The sequence below is a fragment of the Gouania willdenowi genome, chromosome 16 (assembly GCF_900634775.1).
Source record: "Gouania willdenowi chromosome 16, fGouWil2.1, whole genome shotgun sequence".
Classification (NCBI taxonomy): Eukaryota; Metazoa; Chordata; class Actinopteri; order Blenniiformes; family Gobiesocidae; genus Gouania; species Gouania willdenowi.
This window is the reverse complement of record NC_041059.1, coordinates 11,569,137-11,586,043: the sequence shown is the minus strand read 5'-3', so window position 1 is coordinate 11,586,043 and position 16,907 is coordinate 11,569,137. Positions and strand designations below refer to the sequence as shown.

The 16,907-nt window shown below is 38.8% G+C and overlaps 1 protein-coding gene across 2 annotated transcripts; it reads left to right on the top strand.

Annotated features, from left to right (window-relative positions):
• Positions 1-140: 140 nt before the first annotated feature.
• On the top strand, positions 141-16,722 carry usp5 (ubiquitin specific peptidase 5 (isopeptidase T)). Of its 2 annotated transcripts, none has more exons than XM_028470897.1 (20): positions 141-426; positions 2,800-2,928; positions 3,030-3,096; positions 3,176-3,303; positions 3,595-3,740; positions 5,545-5,729; positions 5,820-5,914; positions 8,804-8,997; positions 9,089-9,160; positions 9,799-9,886; positions 9,977-10,102; positions 10,168-10,321; positions 10,616-10,778; positions 10,864-10,952; positions 11,818-11,946; positions 12,288-12,431; positions 12,524-12,666; positions 14,543-14,693; positions 14,796-14,880; positions 16,003-16,722. In XM_028470897.1, the coding sequence occupies exons 1-20, from the start codon at positions 319-321 to the stop codon at positions 16,094-16,096; spliced, it is 2,490 nt and encodes an 829-aa protein (XP_028326698.1). In that variant the 5' UTR covers positions 141-318; the 3' UTR covers positions 16,097-16,722. The 2 variants fall into 2 exon arrangements, with proteins under 2 accessions (XP_028326698.1, XP_028326697.1); XM_028470896.1 differs by having other exon boundaries at positions 11,818-12,003.
• Positions 16,723-16,907: the final 185 nt, after the last annotated feature.

Here is a 16,907-nt window from a genome sequence, read left to right as displayed (position 1 = left end):
CTTTTTATTGGTTAGTTTTATGGATTTTGTTAAAAAAAAAAAAAATCTGGCTGCTGTGACGTCAGAATGATATGGGAATGTACATAGATGCAGCGCACTGAGAAGTTGAAATCCCATTGTGCGCCTACTACAGGACTTACGGTAAGTGGTGGCAGCGGTGCGCGTCGTTCGGCCTTCGTTCAACAGAAAACAGCTTCATTCAGTCAAACACACTCGGCCACATTGACCGACGCGCCTCCGAGCCACTAATCCACAGGCTGGGGGTCCAAACTCACACCGGCAAGTGTCCCACTGAGAGGCAGAACCGGTGAACTCACCATGGCAGACGTCGGAGAGGTTTTGATGTCGGTTTTGTCCACCATTCGAGTCCCAAAGCCCGGGGACCGAGTCCACAAAGACGAATGCGCCTTGTCATTTTCCTCCCCGGTGAGCCAGCTATCGTCATCTTTCACCCACACTTAGCAAACGTAGCAAACACTGCGGCTCTTATGAACATCGCACTGGTGGCATCAAACTATGCTCCACTATTACGTTTAATCAATTAACTTTATCATGATAAAAGCCTCAAGTTACGTTGATGCTAACAGACTAGCTAGCAGCAAGCTAGGCTAGTCACTGTAATCATGTTGAGAACTCAGCTGTGCTAGCATGTTAGCTATCCACTCAGCAGTCATTGGGGATAACATAAATTCCCTATTAGTTTATTTAATGATTGGAATATAAGTATGTAGTTAATTATGTTGATTTAAAAAAATGTATTGTTAAATCACAGGTGCTTTACATTTTAATTTCCGCTCCAGATTTTATTAGCTGTGTATTTTGATGTCGATTCAGTCCTATAACTATTAACATAAGTGTCACCATGCTGTGAGTCAGCGTTTTGTCAAAATCAATAATAATCTAATTTTAGTTGATAATTCTAAAATTCGATTTCTAGCGAAGAACATTATTGGATTTACTAAATAAACACAGATGATGTTTTAAAAACACACTTTTCTAATCATCAAATGAAATTCAGCACTATGTTATATACAGGTTGTCTTCTGATCTGAAGGTTGTTGGTTCAACCCAAGCTATACTTGTTGAGCAAGACATGAGAGACTGGAAAATGTAACAAATAAAAGCATTAAAAACATGGCGATTTGTTTATATTCTGTTGAAAATGATAATCACAATAATGATTTATTGAAATGATTTTGAGTTGAACATGAACTGAAAATACAAGGGTCATTTTTGGTCCCACGCCAGGTGGGAGATGACTGTAAAGATAAACTGTAGACATAAATATGTTCAGAAGGCACTAAATAAAGTTTCATTCTACTTATTTACAAAATGAGATGTACTGTTGTGAGGGTCGTTTACCAATAAAGTTTTGTTACTTTGACCCCATACTGCGTTTTTGGTTTTACAAAAATGTCATTGTGTTTGATATAATTAAGGCATTACAGACTAAAAAATGTATTTAGCACTTTAGAGTAGCCATTAAAATAAAAAAGAACATAAAAAACATCCATTCGGATGTATGAATATACAACAAAAAAAGTTATAATAATAAGAGCATGTGCATGGGAGAGGTAGAAGCAATAGGCTTACAACCCACTTTTCAGGTTACTGTTTGATAGTTTATTTTGTGAACTTAATTACTGATACTTTAAGTTAAGAAAGAAGCTTTAAATAGTTTAAACTGACTACTTGCACATTGTATATTTGCGCTTTACTGCTACTTACCTGTCCTGTACTTTTTTTTTTTACTTGGTTGTGTACGTGTATATTTAAAGTTCAATAAATTATTGCATTCTATTTGTGTATTTAATTTTATTTCTAATATATACATTTATTAGGGGTGTACGGTTCAGTCATCGATGTTGGTATGATATCAGCCTGAAAACTAATATTGAATTAAAATTTCCATTTATTTTTTTTCTCAGAAATTCATTTTTTATTTATTTTATTCAATTGTAGAATACTGTAGGTATTCAGTTGAAGGTTAAAATTCATGTAACCAATTGGTTAATGATAAATGGGTCAGTTTTTCTCATACCTACTGTTGCTGACTATTGTTCTGTTTGAGTAACATCACTTGATCGAGCCTTTTCTAACATTCCACACTACAAAATAAGTAAACATTTTTTTCATTAAAAAAAAAGCATGTATGATTCATGCTATCAATCAACATCTGTATCGGCCTATACGCAAGGCTGCAATATCGGTATCATATAAGAAATGAAAAAGTTGCATCGGGACATCCCAACCATTTATATCATATGAGTGTTGTAATTGTCTTTTATAATCAGTGCTTTAAAAAATGTTTTATCTGCTTTAGATATCGGCAATCGGCTGAAATTTAAAAAAATAAAATAAATTGGTATCTGCATCGGCCTTTGAAAATGCCATATCGGTCGACCTATATTGCAGACCGCACCCTTAAGTTATGGTTAACATAAAAAAACAACAAAAAATGTCTTTGCCAGTAAGAAATGTTGTCTTCAGTGAAATGTGTTATTGGTTTATCTCACTTATAATGCTTCCCAAAACGTAGTACACTTTCTTTGTGCAGTGAAGCGCAATTATAAACTTTTAAACTTTTCATTTTTGATCGTGTCTGTTTTATTACATTATGTTCTTCTTTACTGTCTAAATCGAATTATCCTTTGAATATCTGCATTCTTAACATAGTCTTTACTACTTGTATTCTCCAGCACTGGGTAAAATCATTGTTTTGTAAGTTTTTATTGGTGGTGTCAAAATAATGACTTAAAAAATGTAAAATTTTAATTCTCTGTTTTTCTTTGTAAACAGGAGACTGAAGGTGGCCTGTATGTGTGCATGAACAGTTTCCTGGGCTTTGGGAGTCAGTATGTGGAGAGGCACCACGCTCGCACAGGTCAGAGGGCATACTTGCACATCACGCGCACTCGTAAGGCCAAGGTAAGCGTTCAAGAAAAAAAAGCTACCTTGATTTTATATTTATTTGTTCCTTTTGCGATTCACACTGTGCTTTTTTTCTCAATCGCTACGTGTTGTAACAGAAAGAGGACGACAACAGCTCTGGCTCTGGACACCCACCTAAGAAAAAGCCCACCAGACTGGCAATAGGTACTTGTTCAACCCTGATTATCACAATTGTCCTTTGTTATAGGACTTGTTGACCAGTTTCTGCTTGTGTTGTGCCCAGGGATTGAAGGCGGTTTTGATGTGGATCAAGACCAATATGAGGAAGATGTAAAAGTGGTTATTCTCCCGGACAGGCAGGAGATAACATCAGAAAACCTTGCCAATATGCCTATAGTAGTGAAAGAGCGGGTAATTTTTCCTTTTCGTTTTGTGGAAAGTTATTTTAAAAAAAAAAATTGAAATTTTAGCTTTATTTATAGAATGGTATTGGAGTAATTATTAATATGTTGACCATGAGAAATCATTTCCAATACATAAATCAGCTACAATACATATAGATACAGAGCCTTTTATGAGTTGGATTAAATACCAAAGTGTATTTTTAACCAATCAAAACATTGCACAGCCTTTGTTTGCACTATATATTTTTCATGTTTCATGCTTTAATTTCCAGTGTTTTAATTGATTCTTCCTTTTTAGGTGTCCCTGTCAATGGCAGGGATCATGGCAGCTGATTCAGTGTCTCATACATTACAAGTTCAACAGTGGGATGGAGAGGTGAGACAGGAATCTAAGCACGCTGTGGATCTGAAACAGCTTGACAATGGAGTCAAGATTCCTCCCAGGTGAGGGGATTAAAATAATTTACTACTTGATTGTAACTAGTAACAATTCCCTTTGAATGTCCTCGGATAACTCGGTTGGTTTGTCAATAAAATTAACAGAAGAATCTGGTTTTTGTTATTGAATAAAAATGCTGCATGAGGTAGTGTGTTTGGTCTTATATAAAGTAGAATTGGAAACTATTTTACAAAGTTTAGTTTTGCAGTCTAAAGGGTAGCTGTAGTGATTTTTAATTGTAAATTTTATCAAAAGACCATGTATAATACAAGAGGGCTTTTGGTTTCTTTTTTTTTAAAGTCCTTTTTGAGTAACCAGGAGATAATTAACCTGCCATTTCATCAGATATACTTGCTGCCATGTTATCCATAGGAGTTGTGAGGCAATCTGTGAACCAACTACTTGGTGATTTTCGTAACTTTCGTGGAATCACCATCAACTGCCAGCTTCAGTGGCTGTCGGTGGCTAAAGTTTACGAGTAAACATGGACTTGAGCCATCGGAATGACCGGAACCACCGTTGTGTTGGGTCACAACACCCACTACGACGATAGTGGCTCCACGGAAGCGACCGGAATCACCATTTAGTTGGGTCAAGGATTGTGTCACAACTCCTCCTACGACTCTGATGGCAAAAATGAACTCCTGGTTGTTGTTAAAAAAAGACTTTTAAAGATCCTATATCATGCTTTATTAAGACCTTCCAAAATCACCTACAGCCACATATGGGTAATATTTTACATTTTGCAAAAAAATTTTAAGAAATATTGAAGTTGAGACACACGGTTTCTCGGAGCACCGCCTCTCCCAATGTGAGTACTATAGCCCTGGCAGCATGGGCAACAGGCACGCCCACCAAACTTTGTAAACAGTTCCAGAGATGAAGGAGCGTTCTGTGGAGCTTTAAGTTTTCGACCCAGAGTCCGATACTGAATTTGAAGTGCACAAAGTACCACTGAGACATTTCTAATTGGTAAACAAATGCATGCCTCTAGCACCAAAGAGAATGGGCGTGTATGTTCACTGTGGAGGCGCGGCACCAGCAGCAGGCACTTCCTGGAGGGGACGGTTCAGAATTCTGTTGACGTCACGAGAATTTGAACTGCTTGTTTTTCAGAAGAGGGCAGAGAAGCAGCTCAGAGAGCAGGATTATTGAGGATTTTTCAGAGATGCAGGAATGAACCCCAATAATACTTTGGGGGTGTTTTTGATAAGGAATTAACATTGTAACAAGGTTAAAAGCTCAACGTTTTTCAAGATTTGCATAATACTGGACCTTTAAAGAAAACAACCCAACAAAACCTCTAGTATTATATGCAGGGTCCCTACGGTCATGAAATTCCTGGAAAACTTATGGAATTAGAAAAAAATGACTTGAAAAGTCATGAAATATTTGAACTGTTTTGGAAATATCTTAAACCACAAAGATGTTAAGCATTATCTCAAAGTGAAAGTGCTGCATACCAGCAACATATTAGAGCGGTAATCACGAGATCTCACAAATTGACGCAAATTCACTCTCCGGCTCATTTCTAAAACTCTGCGTAGGTAAAATTACTTCAGCTGGCATACGATAAAAACCAGGAAATGCATTTGCAAAAAAGATCTTAGTGCTTCAGAACCAAGCAATGGAAATTTGGGAATTTTTTTTGGAAACATTTTGAAAAATCATTGTGAAAAATGTGTGGAAACCCTGTATATGTCATCTTTTGATAGAACTTGCAATTGAAATTCACCACACGTACCCATGAAGCCAAATATTTGCCTGTAAAACATTGAGTTTGTGTTTGTCTTGTCCATTCTGTCCCAGTGGGTGGCGATGTGAAATTTGCGAGCTCCAGGAAAACCTGTGGATGAACTTGACCGATGGCAGAGTGTGTTGCGGTCGCAGGTATTTTGACGGATCTGGAGGTAACAACCACGCCCTCCTTCATTTCCAGGAGACAGGGTACCCACTTGCAGTCAAACTGGGTACAATCACTCCTGACGGTGCCGGTAAGTAAAGAATATGACAACACGTTAGAGATTCTGTGGTAGTTTATGTGCTTTGTACTGAAGCTTCTGCACTTTTGACACAATGTTTAGATGTGTACTCCTATGACGAGGACGACATGGTGTTGGACTCAAAATTACCTGAGCACTTATCTCACTTTGGCATCGACATGATGACCATGGAGAAGGCAAGTGTTCTTTTCCCCTTTGATTTTCAGACATTTTTTTCCCAGAGTTTCTGATGCAGCCTTCTTTATTCGCATGTAATAATTTTTTACCTGCTATCAAGTTCTTCTGGTCAGAAGTGATGGTGCACACAATGTGAAATGACTCCATAGTGCAGCCTGTCTGAGAGATGCTGGATTATTTTCCCCTAATGGCACACAATCAGACATTTATTGCTGGCTCTGCCTCATTGAGAACTGATTGATTTCTCTGTATTATTAAAGAGTGCTGAAATCCAGCTGCTGCTGTAGAGCAGAGGATGGGAAATATTTTACAGAAATCTCACTGTATATGGAATATGGAATGACACTGCACGTTTTATATACATACACACGTATATTGATACTGTGAGAACAGTCGTAAGCAGAGGGAGTCAGATGCAGAAATAAAAAGGCAAACAGCTACAGGAAAAATGCAGAAAATCTGTCCGAGTAGCATAGGATGGACACAGGACGTAGTGACACACATGAGAAACGGGTGTGAATAACTCATTGAGTGCCATTCACGTGTATAGATGGCTGGGGTTGCTAGGAGACAGTGTGACGAAGCTCTCCTGTGAATATCGTAACTTGTACAATGATGTAGTGACCAACTGGTGACATGTAGGTGGCAGCAGTGCACCTTTGGATGAGAGATCACCTGTGATAGGCAGAGCTCAGAGGGAGAGGACAGAAGTTTACAAGACAGAAAATGGCGCTACAAGAGTTGATGCTGAAGTTCCCAGCAGCTCACAGCAGCGCACACTTAACCAGAGCATGTGTGGAACCTAAGTGGACTATTGAGAGTGTTGCGATGGTGAGAGAAGACGATCAAAAAAAACGGGGCAAGTGCTGACACTCGGCATGACTGGGATGAGGAGGGAGTTGCGTGTGTGGGAACTAACGGGAGGAATGCCAAAATACAGTAAGAAATCCATTCAACTGACATAGATAGCAAAATAAGTAATGTTGCTATCAAAAGCCCGGTTTCAGTGTTGTTTTTGTAGTTTTATAGAAGGACACCAATGTTGAGGTGTCCCTAAAGCAAAAAAAAGCTTCAAAGTCACTAATAGATTTTTTCAGAAAAAAAGGTTTTTCTCAGCTTTTTGTCACAAACTGGCGATTTGTGTGAAACTTGCCTCTATTCAACTGTGGATTATAGAAGAACAAAACAAGCTAGAAACAAAATTCTTTTTTCTGATGAAATTAGAAACTTCAATCTTTCAGAATCTGGTCATAGTACAAAATATTATGTGGGTCTTTAAAAATGAGTCAAAATGCTCTAAAACGGCTGGCACTGAGGGGTATAAATTTTGAAAATGGCTGGCACTGAATGAGTTAATGACGAGGAGCGGGAGCATTGACTGATGAAGAGTAATTAAGACGCTCTCCAAGGCTTTCAGAGAGATTGCACAACCTAAGGGGATGATTTTATAGCTTCAGCTGCTAAATGCTGATTAGGCATGATGTAAGTGTTGGGGGAAAAAAAGTGCATCAAAGCTCATGAAAATAAAGCTTATCCCGCTCGCCTGCAGGGACCTCAAGTGTAGCCTGCTGAGGATCAGCCTCATCAGCGATCTGTGATCCCCTAAATTAATGTGAAGTCACTCCTTCTTTTTTATTTGTAAAAGATAAACATTATTAGACGATATATTGAATAATTTTCACACAATCCTATGTTTTGTACAACTTAAAGGTATTGTAAGGCTTCGTCAAACACACATTGCATGCAAGGCTATAACATTGTGCTAATTGTTTCCACATTGAACCAGATGTTTTTTTTTTCTAATTATCTGGAAGTTCTTTGACAATCTGCCGCTGCTAATTCATTAGCCACCTGTTATCTTTTGTAGTGTCGACTTAACATTTGGAAAAGATTGCTTTGCTTCTGACTGTGTTCTGCAATTCTCCCTGTTTTATTGCTAATGATTGTTTCCTACAGAGGGCAAAAAAAGAACAGTAAAGTGCAGCATTTGTCCCTGTTTTGTCGTCTGTCTTATCATTCCAGTCTGTAACGATCAAACTGTACAATTCATCACTTCAACACAACAGCTTCTTTATTTTACAGTGTAGTTGGTAGATGACCAACTGTACTATACTTGTATTTATCTGTATTATATTTGTAGTAGGGGTGTTGAAAAAAATCGATTCGACAATATTACGTCGCACGATTCTTGGATTGATTCTAAATGCATACATATCGATTTTTTTTATTTTATTTTATTTTATTAAAAACATAATTTAACCAGGAAAGTCTTTTCCACTGCAGGAGACATTTTACCTGCACAAAGAATTGTGCTTAAACTTGGGCATGTTGACCAGCTTGTGTTTTTTTTTTTTTTTTTTTTAATAAAACCTAAAAACTAACTTTCTGCATTTATTTGTTGTTCTAGGCATATACCTCAGTTAAGTTGCACTAAAGTCAAAGATGGTTTAAAAGCCACAAGCAGATTGTATGTTATTTTCTTATTTTAAGTTGTTGGCATATAAATATGCCAATAAAATATATTTCATACATAATGTTCTCATGAAGGTGTACGCATTTACAGATTCATTGTTTCTTAAGTCATATATAAAAAAAATTTGCAAGATGCCAGGCAGTACACACCTCTAATTTATAGTATTTTATATATTTTTTTCCTGTAGGTTTGCACTTGTGTTTAGACCCTATTTAATTATCAGTCTTTTATTTAATCATGTTCATTTTCTTTTATGCCATTTCTAAGTTTTAGTGTTTATTTTTTCATCAAATATTCTGGAGCATCTGTAAAAAGTTTACCCTGGGATAAATAAAGTATATCTGAGTCTGATTGGCCTGATGCTATTATTTCTTCTCTTTGGCTGATTGAGCTTTCTGTGCCTCCGTCTCCTCAGACTGAGCGGACAATGACTGAGTTGGAGATCGCTGTGAACCAGCGCGTGGGGGAGTGGGAGGTGATCCAAGAGTCTGGGACGACCCTGCGGCCCCTGTTTGGCCCCGGCCTGACAGGCATGAAGAACCTGGGAAACAGTTGCTACCTCAATTCTGTCATGCAAGTGCTCTTTACCGTTCCAGACTTCCAGAGCAAGTAAATAATTTTAACTCCCTTCTTATGACATTACATTACACCCAGCATTGATGAAAATAGTTTGATACCCATTTGTCTCTGCCTTTTCTAGGTATGTGTCTAATATTGACAAGATAATTGACGAGGCACCGAGCGACCCAACCCAGGACTTTAAAACCCAAGTGTAAGTAAAACTCCGTCTTTTTACAATACTTACCACTAGACCTGGGCAATATATCGAGATTCAAGATGTATCGAGTTTTCTATTTTGGAGATATTGAAAATTATAATATTGATTTATTGCTTATTTTGTATTAAAATACTAGTTTTATGAGTCTCTGTTTTTGCTACTTCTCAGAACAGCATGAAAGGCACCTTCCCCTAAACAAGCCACACTACAGAACTCACTCACACATGCTGTCTCTTATAGGGGAAAAAGCTGAAAGTGGAACATATTCTGCAGCTGTTTGTTATTAAATGTGCCTGTGTGGCATTTTTCATCAACAAATTGAACCTAGAATTGTCTTTATTTATTGAGTGAAAAATATTGACATTTATATTGTATATTGCCATTTTGAGAAAAAAATATTGCCCAGCCCTACTTGCCACCACACAGGTTGAAATAGTAATGTTTTTATCTTAAATGGTATTTTCTTTGACACAGTCTTATTCTAAATGTGTTTTTTTTAGTATCATGTGAAACTAGACAAGGTCTTCTCTTCTGGATGAATAGATGGGTACATCCAGGCCTTTGTCCAAATCCTCCTCCTGTGTGAGTTTGAATTGTTGGATAAGTGACGGTGCTTTGTTTCTTCCTCCCAGAGCCAAACTTGGTTATGGTCTGTTGTCGGGGGAGTATTCCAAGCCAGCACCTGACCCTGGAGATGAAAATGCTTCATCTGAACCAAGGGTAAGAGGAAGCAATTCTCTCACTGTGGATTCACGAGTTCCATTTTTGGATGCACACCATCTTTTCTAAATGTTAATGCTCTGCTTGCAGGGAGACCAAGTTGGAATAGCACCACAAATGTTCAAAGCACTTGTTGGCCGAGGCCACGCAGAGTTCTCCACCAATCGACAGCAAGACGCTCAGGAGTTTTTACTGCACTTCATTAATATGGTGGAGGTAATAGTTACACTGTTTGTTTGTGTTTTGTCCTCGTCCATATGAAAGTTTTTCTACCTTCACAGAGAAACTGTCGCTCGGGAGAAAACCCATCCGAGGCCTTCAGGTTCCTTGTTGAGGACAGGATCGTGTGTCAGCAATCCCAGAAAGCAAAGTACACACAGCGGGTGGACTACATTGTCCAGCTGCCAGTGCCAATGGACCAGGCTACAAATACAGGTGAGGAGTGGATAAAAGGCAGACTGTTCTTTGCTTACCAGGATTTAAGGTTGTCCTAAAAACAATCCCTGTCCTTTTATTCTGTGCTGTGACCTAAAATAATGACTAAAAGATTCTCTTTGTTAACTTTCTCTTTAAACTTGACAAAATTCCACTAAAAAGGTATTTTCCTAATCTTTTTTTCTTGTCCTGTTATGATTTGGAAAGTTCTGGAGCATTACAAAATAACGCTGGCACTAGGGTTGATGTTGTTGCCTTTTTAAATGATCTGACTACCAAAGTTGTCCTTTTCAGAGGAGCTTCAGGAGGCCGAGCGTCGCCGTGAGGAGGGGGACTCCTCAGCCCCCACGGTTCGGGCACAAATCCCCTTCACGGCGTGCATGGCGGTCCTCTGCGAACCAGAGGTCCTCACAGACTTCTGGAGCTCAGCTGTCCAAGCCAAATCTACTGCTACCAAGTACGTGCGAACACACACTCAGCATTAATGAACAAGATTTCTAATCAATAATTCTGATTTCCCATATCTTTCTTCTATATATCAGAACAACTCGCTTTGCATCCTTCCCGGACCACCTCGTCATCCAGATTAAGAAGTTCACCTTTGGCCTCGACTGGGTGCCGAAGAAACTGGGTGAGTGCAGGTTTTTATTTAGTATTGCGGTAACTTTCTTTGTTTGCGTAATAAAATTGAAAGCCCGGGGGCCAAAACCGGCCCTTTAGAGCATCAAATTCTGCCTGCTTCAGAATGATTAAAAAATGACAGGAAAAAACATGAAAATTTTGTAAATGACCAGCTAACTCAGCCCCTCCACTTATAAAAATTAAATCAAAATCCACAATATTTGCAGAGCTTTTTTTGGGTTTTTTTAGAACTTATTTTTTATTTTCAAAGTAGAGAAACTGGTACATTTTCAAACACAATTTTATAACTTTTTACATTTTATAAAATTCTTACAGCTGTGTCTGTATTATGTTGTGATTGACAGATAGTAACAATCGTATTTTAATAATAGCAGATCTGAACGTATTTCAGCATTACTTTTGCACAGCAATGTTATTCATAATGGTACCCAGGTGAGAATGATTTTTTTTAAAAAAAGTAAAAAAGAGTGGGGGAAACAAACAAAAACAAGAACCAGATATGTGGACTGCAGTCATTTTTAATCACAAATTGTTGAAGTTTTCTTTAAATTATTCCACAAAATGTATTCAAAATTAGGGAAAATTTACTTGAAGGTCCTGTCTGGACTGATATACTTTATTGATAATATGTGGAAGTATAAACCGGAGCACATTAATGTTTAATTTGCTCTTTTTCCCGCTTCAAATCTGTGGCCCTTTTAAGCTCAAACAGCTCCGTATTTTGCCCCTGAACTAAATGAGTTTGACACCCCTGTGTTTGAGAGTTTGCATCAACACAGAGTCAGTTTGGCCTCTGAGAAATGTTGGGGCTGATCTGTGCCTCAGTTTTGACATCTGTGTTTTCCTTCCTGCAGATGTGAGCATCGACGTTCCCGACACTCTGGACCTGAGCGCGCTGCGTGCAACTGGCCAGCAGCCAGGGGAGGAGCTGCTTCCAGAGGTGGCCCCGCCCCCACTCATGACCCCAGACGTGGAGGTTAAAGGTATCCTGGGTTCCCATGGCAACGACGAAGACGACTCGCTCTACTCCCCACTGCTGTGTCAGTCTGTCATTTCTGCTCTTTTCCCTCCTCCTCTGTGCTCCCTTTGTTCCTTTTTTTCTTTTTCATTCCTTTTCTGTTTCCACGAGTCTGTTCGTTGCCTATTTTTAGTTTTACATCATTTAATTTACATTTTGAAATAAGTTTATCACCTCTTGTTTCATTAGTGTTAGTAAAAATGGTTATTCTAAAATATGTTAAATTTAGTGTGTTGGAAAATATTTCATAAACACTTTAAAGTGCATTTAATTAATCCAACTGTTCTATTTGCAATTTGTTCTTAGCACCAGTCCTTGACGACGCAACCGTGTCCCAGTTGTGCGAAATGGGATTCCCACTTGAATCTTGCCGAAAAGCTGTGTACTACACTGGGAACACTGGAATTGACTCTGCCATGAACTGGATTATGAGCCATATGGACGATGCAGGTATGTAAAACAAAGACATAATCTTAAAGCTAATCGCTAGCTTGTCTGATGGATCCCCTGTCTTCATGGCATCCTCCTCTGGTGTGCTACAGACTTTTCGGCTCCTTTGGTGCTTCCAGGCTGCAGCTCCGGCCCCGGGAACACACCCACTGAGAGCCTGTCTGAAGAGCACCTGGCCACCATCGTCTCAATGGGCTTCAGCCGAGATCAGGCAACCAAAGCACTGCGAGCAACGGTTGGAACCAAAGTCCATTTGAAATTTAGGATGTGGATCTAACTAGGATCATGAATTTAAGAAAAACCCCTAGATAGAAACTTATTAGTTAACTTTAAGTTGAGTTATTGAAGTAGCTCATAACTACATCCATGTCATTTTATTCAGATTTAAATATAAAGATGCTAAACCAGAATTTAGTATTTAGTACTTTTTACAGTTTATCTCAGAATACTATACCATACATATTTAAATGTTTTCCTCACTGTGACTAGTAACAGTCAAAGAGAAATATACACAATTACTCAATTAAGCACACTGTAGCTCCCAGTAAACACTTTGAAATTGATGGACCAGAGGTGTATTCCAGAAAGTAGGTTCAACAAACTGAGTCTATTCGTAAACTCTGGGTCAACATACCCCGTGATGGGGTATGAAGTGGGTCAATCAACCCTGAGTATGTAAACCTTGGGTTACTTAGGTGCACGAGCGCCATAAAAAGCCATCATCAATGGAGCAAAGATCACACAAACTACCATGGCAACCACCTGTAAGAGAGTGATTTATTTCATTCCAATGGGTGAAATAAGAAGCGTGTGTGGAATATGAGCCTGTTCTAGGGGTGCGTTCACCCAGAGCGCCACTTCAGTGACTATAGTTGCTTAAAGCGCCCGCGTAGTCACGCTTTTTGGTCATTTCATCGCGCCAGTGACGTGACGACCGGGGAATAGTATGAATTAAATGTGTTTGAGGAGGCGGGGCTGCTGATTACTTCTTCTACAGCCGTAGGATTACAGCACTTTTCATAGACGGCTCCACTTGTACTTACGGTTTAAATGCTCATCTTATGGAGTGTTCAAAGGATGAGTTCACTCAAAATGTATTTATAATTTCACTTTCATTTGGCCCCAATAAGTTGGGAAAGTGTACACTGTACAGCCCTCCCACTGCAGCGGCTATAGAGACAGTGACGGCTTCTTGACGTCGCATCATTTATATTGATTTTTAATGTAATGCAGTTGCTAGAGTTGTCTGGACTTCCAAAAAAGACTTATTTGAGTGAGTGAAATTATGAGTGAGCTTGAATTCGAACCCCCGACCCTACTTTCTCAAACGTACCCCCTTATCTCGTTATGTAAAGTTAATGTCGGGACTTAAATGTATATTAATTTAAATTGACATTTTCTCCTTTACATTTGCCACGGGTTTGTATCCAGGGAACTTTACAAAAGACGTCAGTAGGCGTTTTAATGCAGATCAACCTCTGTGTTTTTCCCTAAATGCTCTGTATCCACAATGTTATAAAGAAAATTACCGTTTGCAAAAAACATAAAGCGGCACAACATTTGTAATGATGTGAGCACGTCTGTGGTGTGTGATGTTACTAATGTGTGTCAGAGAAGTGTCAAGGTAAATTCAATTGTTCCTTGAGAAGCGGTGTTCAGGTGGGCAGAGCCAGGTGGAAACCCAGGGTTTCTTAGACAAAACCTGCCAGCGAGCAGGTTGAGTTTACGGAGAATGTTACCATGGTAACAAAGTTTGAGTATCCCATTCCTGAAGACGAGATATCTCTTCTCTGATTTTCCACTCATTTGAGCCCGAGCATACTCAGAGTTTGAACATAACCCGCTTTCTGGAAAACCCCTCAGTAAGCTAAAATGAGAAAACATGTTTTTACGAGGTGCAGTTTTTAATCTGTTCAAATTTCTGTGAAACTCTACGCCTGTAGTGATAATTAAAAATGGCTTATCCAGCGGTTCCCAGAATAGGTCCTCTAGGGCCCTCGCTTGGAGATGAGAGCATTTCACAGTTTCTGCAAAACACGTCATAAATTACAGATATCAGGGTTACATGTTTGTATGCCAGTGTTTGTACACGTGTGGACGTGTTTCCTTAGAGTAACGTCCTGGACCGCGCCGTGGACTGGATCTTCTCTCACCTGGACGATCTGGAGTCTATGGATGTATCAGAAGGAGGTCGCTCTACTGCAGAGAGCGAGGCCGGCAGGGAGCCACCACCGGGACCCCGAGTCCGAGATGGTCCAGGAAGTGAGTAGAGTTCACCAAAGTGGTTGCAACTATGAAATATTTAACCTTATTTGGTTCAAATACTTTGTTTTATTAACTTTGATTTATTTATTTTAATCCCAGAATACGAGCTGTTTGCATTCATCAGCCACATGGGGACGAGCACCATGTGCGGCCACTACGTCTGTCACATCAAGAAGGACCAACAGTAAGTGTGGAACAAAATGTGTGAACTTCTTTATTGAGTTAGTGTGTTGTTTGCTCTGATAGGCTACTGTCAGACTCCTTCCCTTAAAGAGTAACTAAACTTTGAGGTTTTGGCTGAAAATACAAAAATGCCTTGATTATGGGCGGGGCTTCTGGAGCATTCAAGACACGTCCACTCTGTACTGTAAAATATTCAAAGAATCTATGCTCTGCTAACTACCTACTCAATACTCACTATACCTGGTGCTAGTTTTTAATTGGAGGGGCGGGGCCAACAGTGTTGGTTCATGACACGTCACAAACCTCCATTCTCAGTCAACAACAAAATGTGTAATAGCAGAGTTCAACCCATAGAGGGCAGTCAATCTTACATTTTTACAACAAAATACACCAAAATCGAAATACTTCGGTTCTTGTCCGACTCATTTTAATGAAACACTACTTCATACCCTAATGCAGGGTTTTTTTTTTAACCCTGGTTTTGTGACCCCATGTGGGGTCGTTAGGAAATAAAAGGGGTTCACCTGAAATGTCTAGTAATAATTACAATTATAATTTTTAAAAATAAAACATTTAATTTAATTTTTAATTTGTATTTATCTATTTTGCACAATTTAAAAAAAAAGATACATAATATCACAGAAATAGATATACAGAGCAGGAAGTCGCAGAAATCTCAAAGAGCCTAAAATATTTTTATTTCCACATGTAAACACCACACACATTGTCCAACAATGATATTCTATAGTTTCACTTTCTCAAATATAAATCTAGTTAAAATAAAATGAAGTATAAAAATATCTGAGCTGTCTTTTTTTGTTGTTACTTTGTGCACTGATACTGGCTACTCTGTATTTGTAACACAGTTTAACAAACTTGATCAAAAAAATATTTTTAAAGAGAAATTTGTGATATAAATATAGACACAACAAAGGTTAGGAACCACTACCCTAATGTAGGGTTTAGTTGGCAAACTGTTGTAATGACATAATGAAGGAATTGTTCTCAGGTTTTTCAGCAGGGGGCACTACAGTTAAAGTTTAGGAAAGCGTCCGTAAATCCTGATGGTTATAGGTTAAAGTATTCACGTTCTTCTTTTTGACTCGTGTGTTTGGTTTTGCAGATGGGTCATCTTTAACGATCAGAAAGTGTGTGCATCTGAGAAACCACCCAAAGACCTGGGGTACCTCTACTTCTACCGTAGAGTGCCTGAATGAGAAGATGCGTACGTTTATACTGGTTGGGGAAAAGAAGTTGTGTGAATGACGCTAACAACACACACAGAACACGTGTAGTCGCACTGCTGACCGGCTCTCGCAAATTCCCTGACATGCTTCATTACTGTCTACAGTGTAAATACACCTGACTGCACAGGGGAATGAAATGTTGCAGGAAACCAGAAAACAGGGTCAGGGTAGGGGTGGGGGGTGGGGTGTGGGGGCTGCTGGTTGTTTTTCGCATATAATCACAAAGCATCCCGCAGCTTCTCTGCTGCCTGAGAACAAACAGGTGTGTTCAAACATCCTGTTCTCGGTTCAGTTTTCAAATGATTCCGGGAAATGAGCTTCCAGAAATCAAGACTCCCACTTTGCTCTTCAGTCATGATTTTTGACTATTGATTTCCACTGCCTTCAGTAGTCACTGCCCCTTTTTGTCAATGTTTGATTGATTTACAATTCAGTGTCTTCACTTCCACCTGACATCTCCTTCACCAGTCCCAGTAAAACCATGTGACCTTCACATTAAGAGAAACTGTTAGCTTAAAAAAAAAACATGCATTAAGGTTCAAGTGTGTGTTTGAAAAATAAAAAAACACCAAATGAAAATGTTCTTAGAAGTTGTGTGGCTGATTTTTTTTTTTTTTTTGTTTTGTTTTTTTTCTTTCCCCCGGGGTGGGTCATTCTTTTTTCTTTTTTTTTCTATTTTCAAACTGACTGCTTTCTTACTTCTGTGACAAATAAAGACGTGTCTTTCTGTCACACTGATGTATTCTTGTTTTTTTTTTACACTGTAAACCAGGAAATGTGG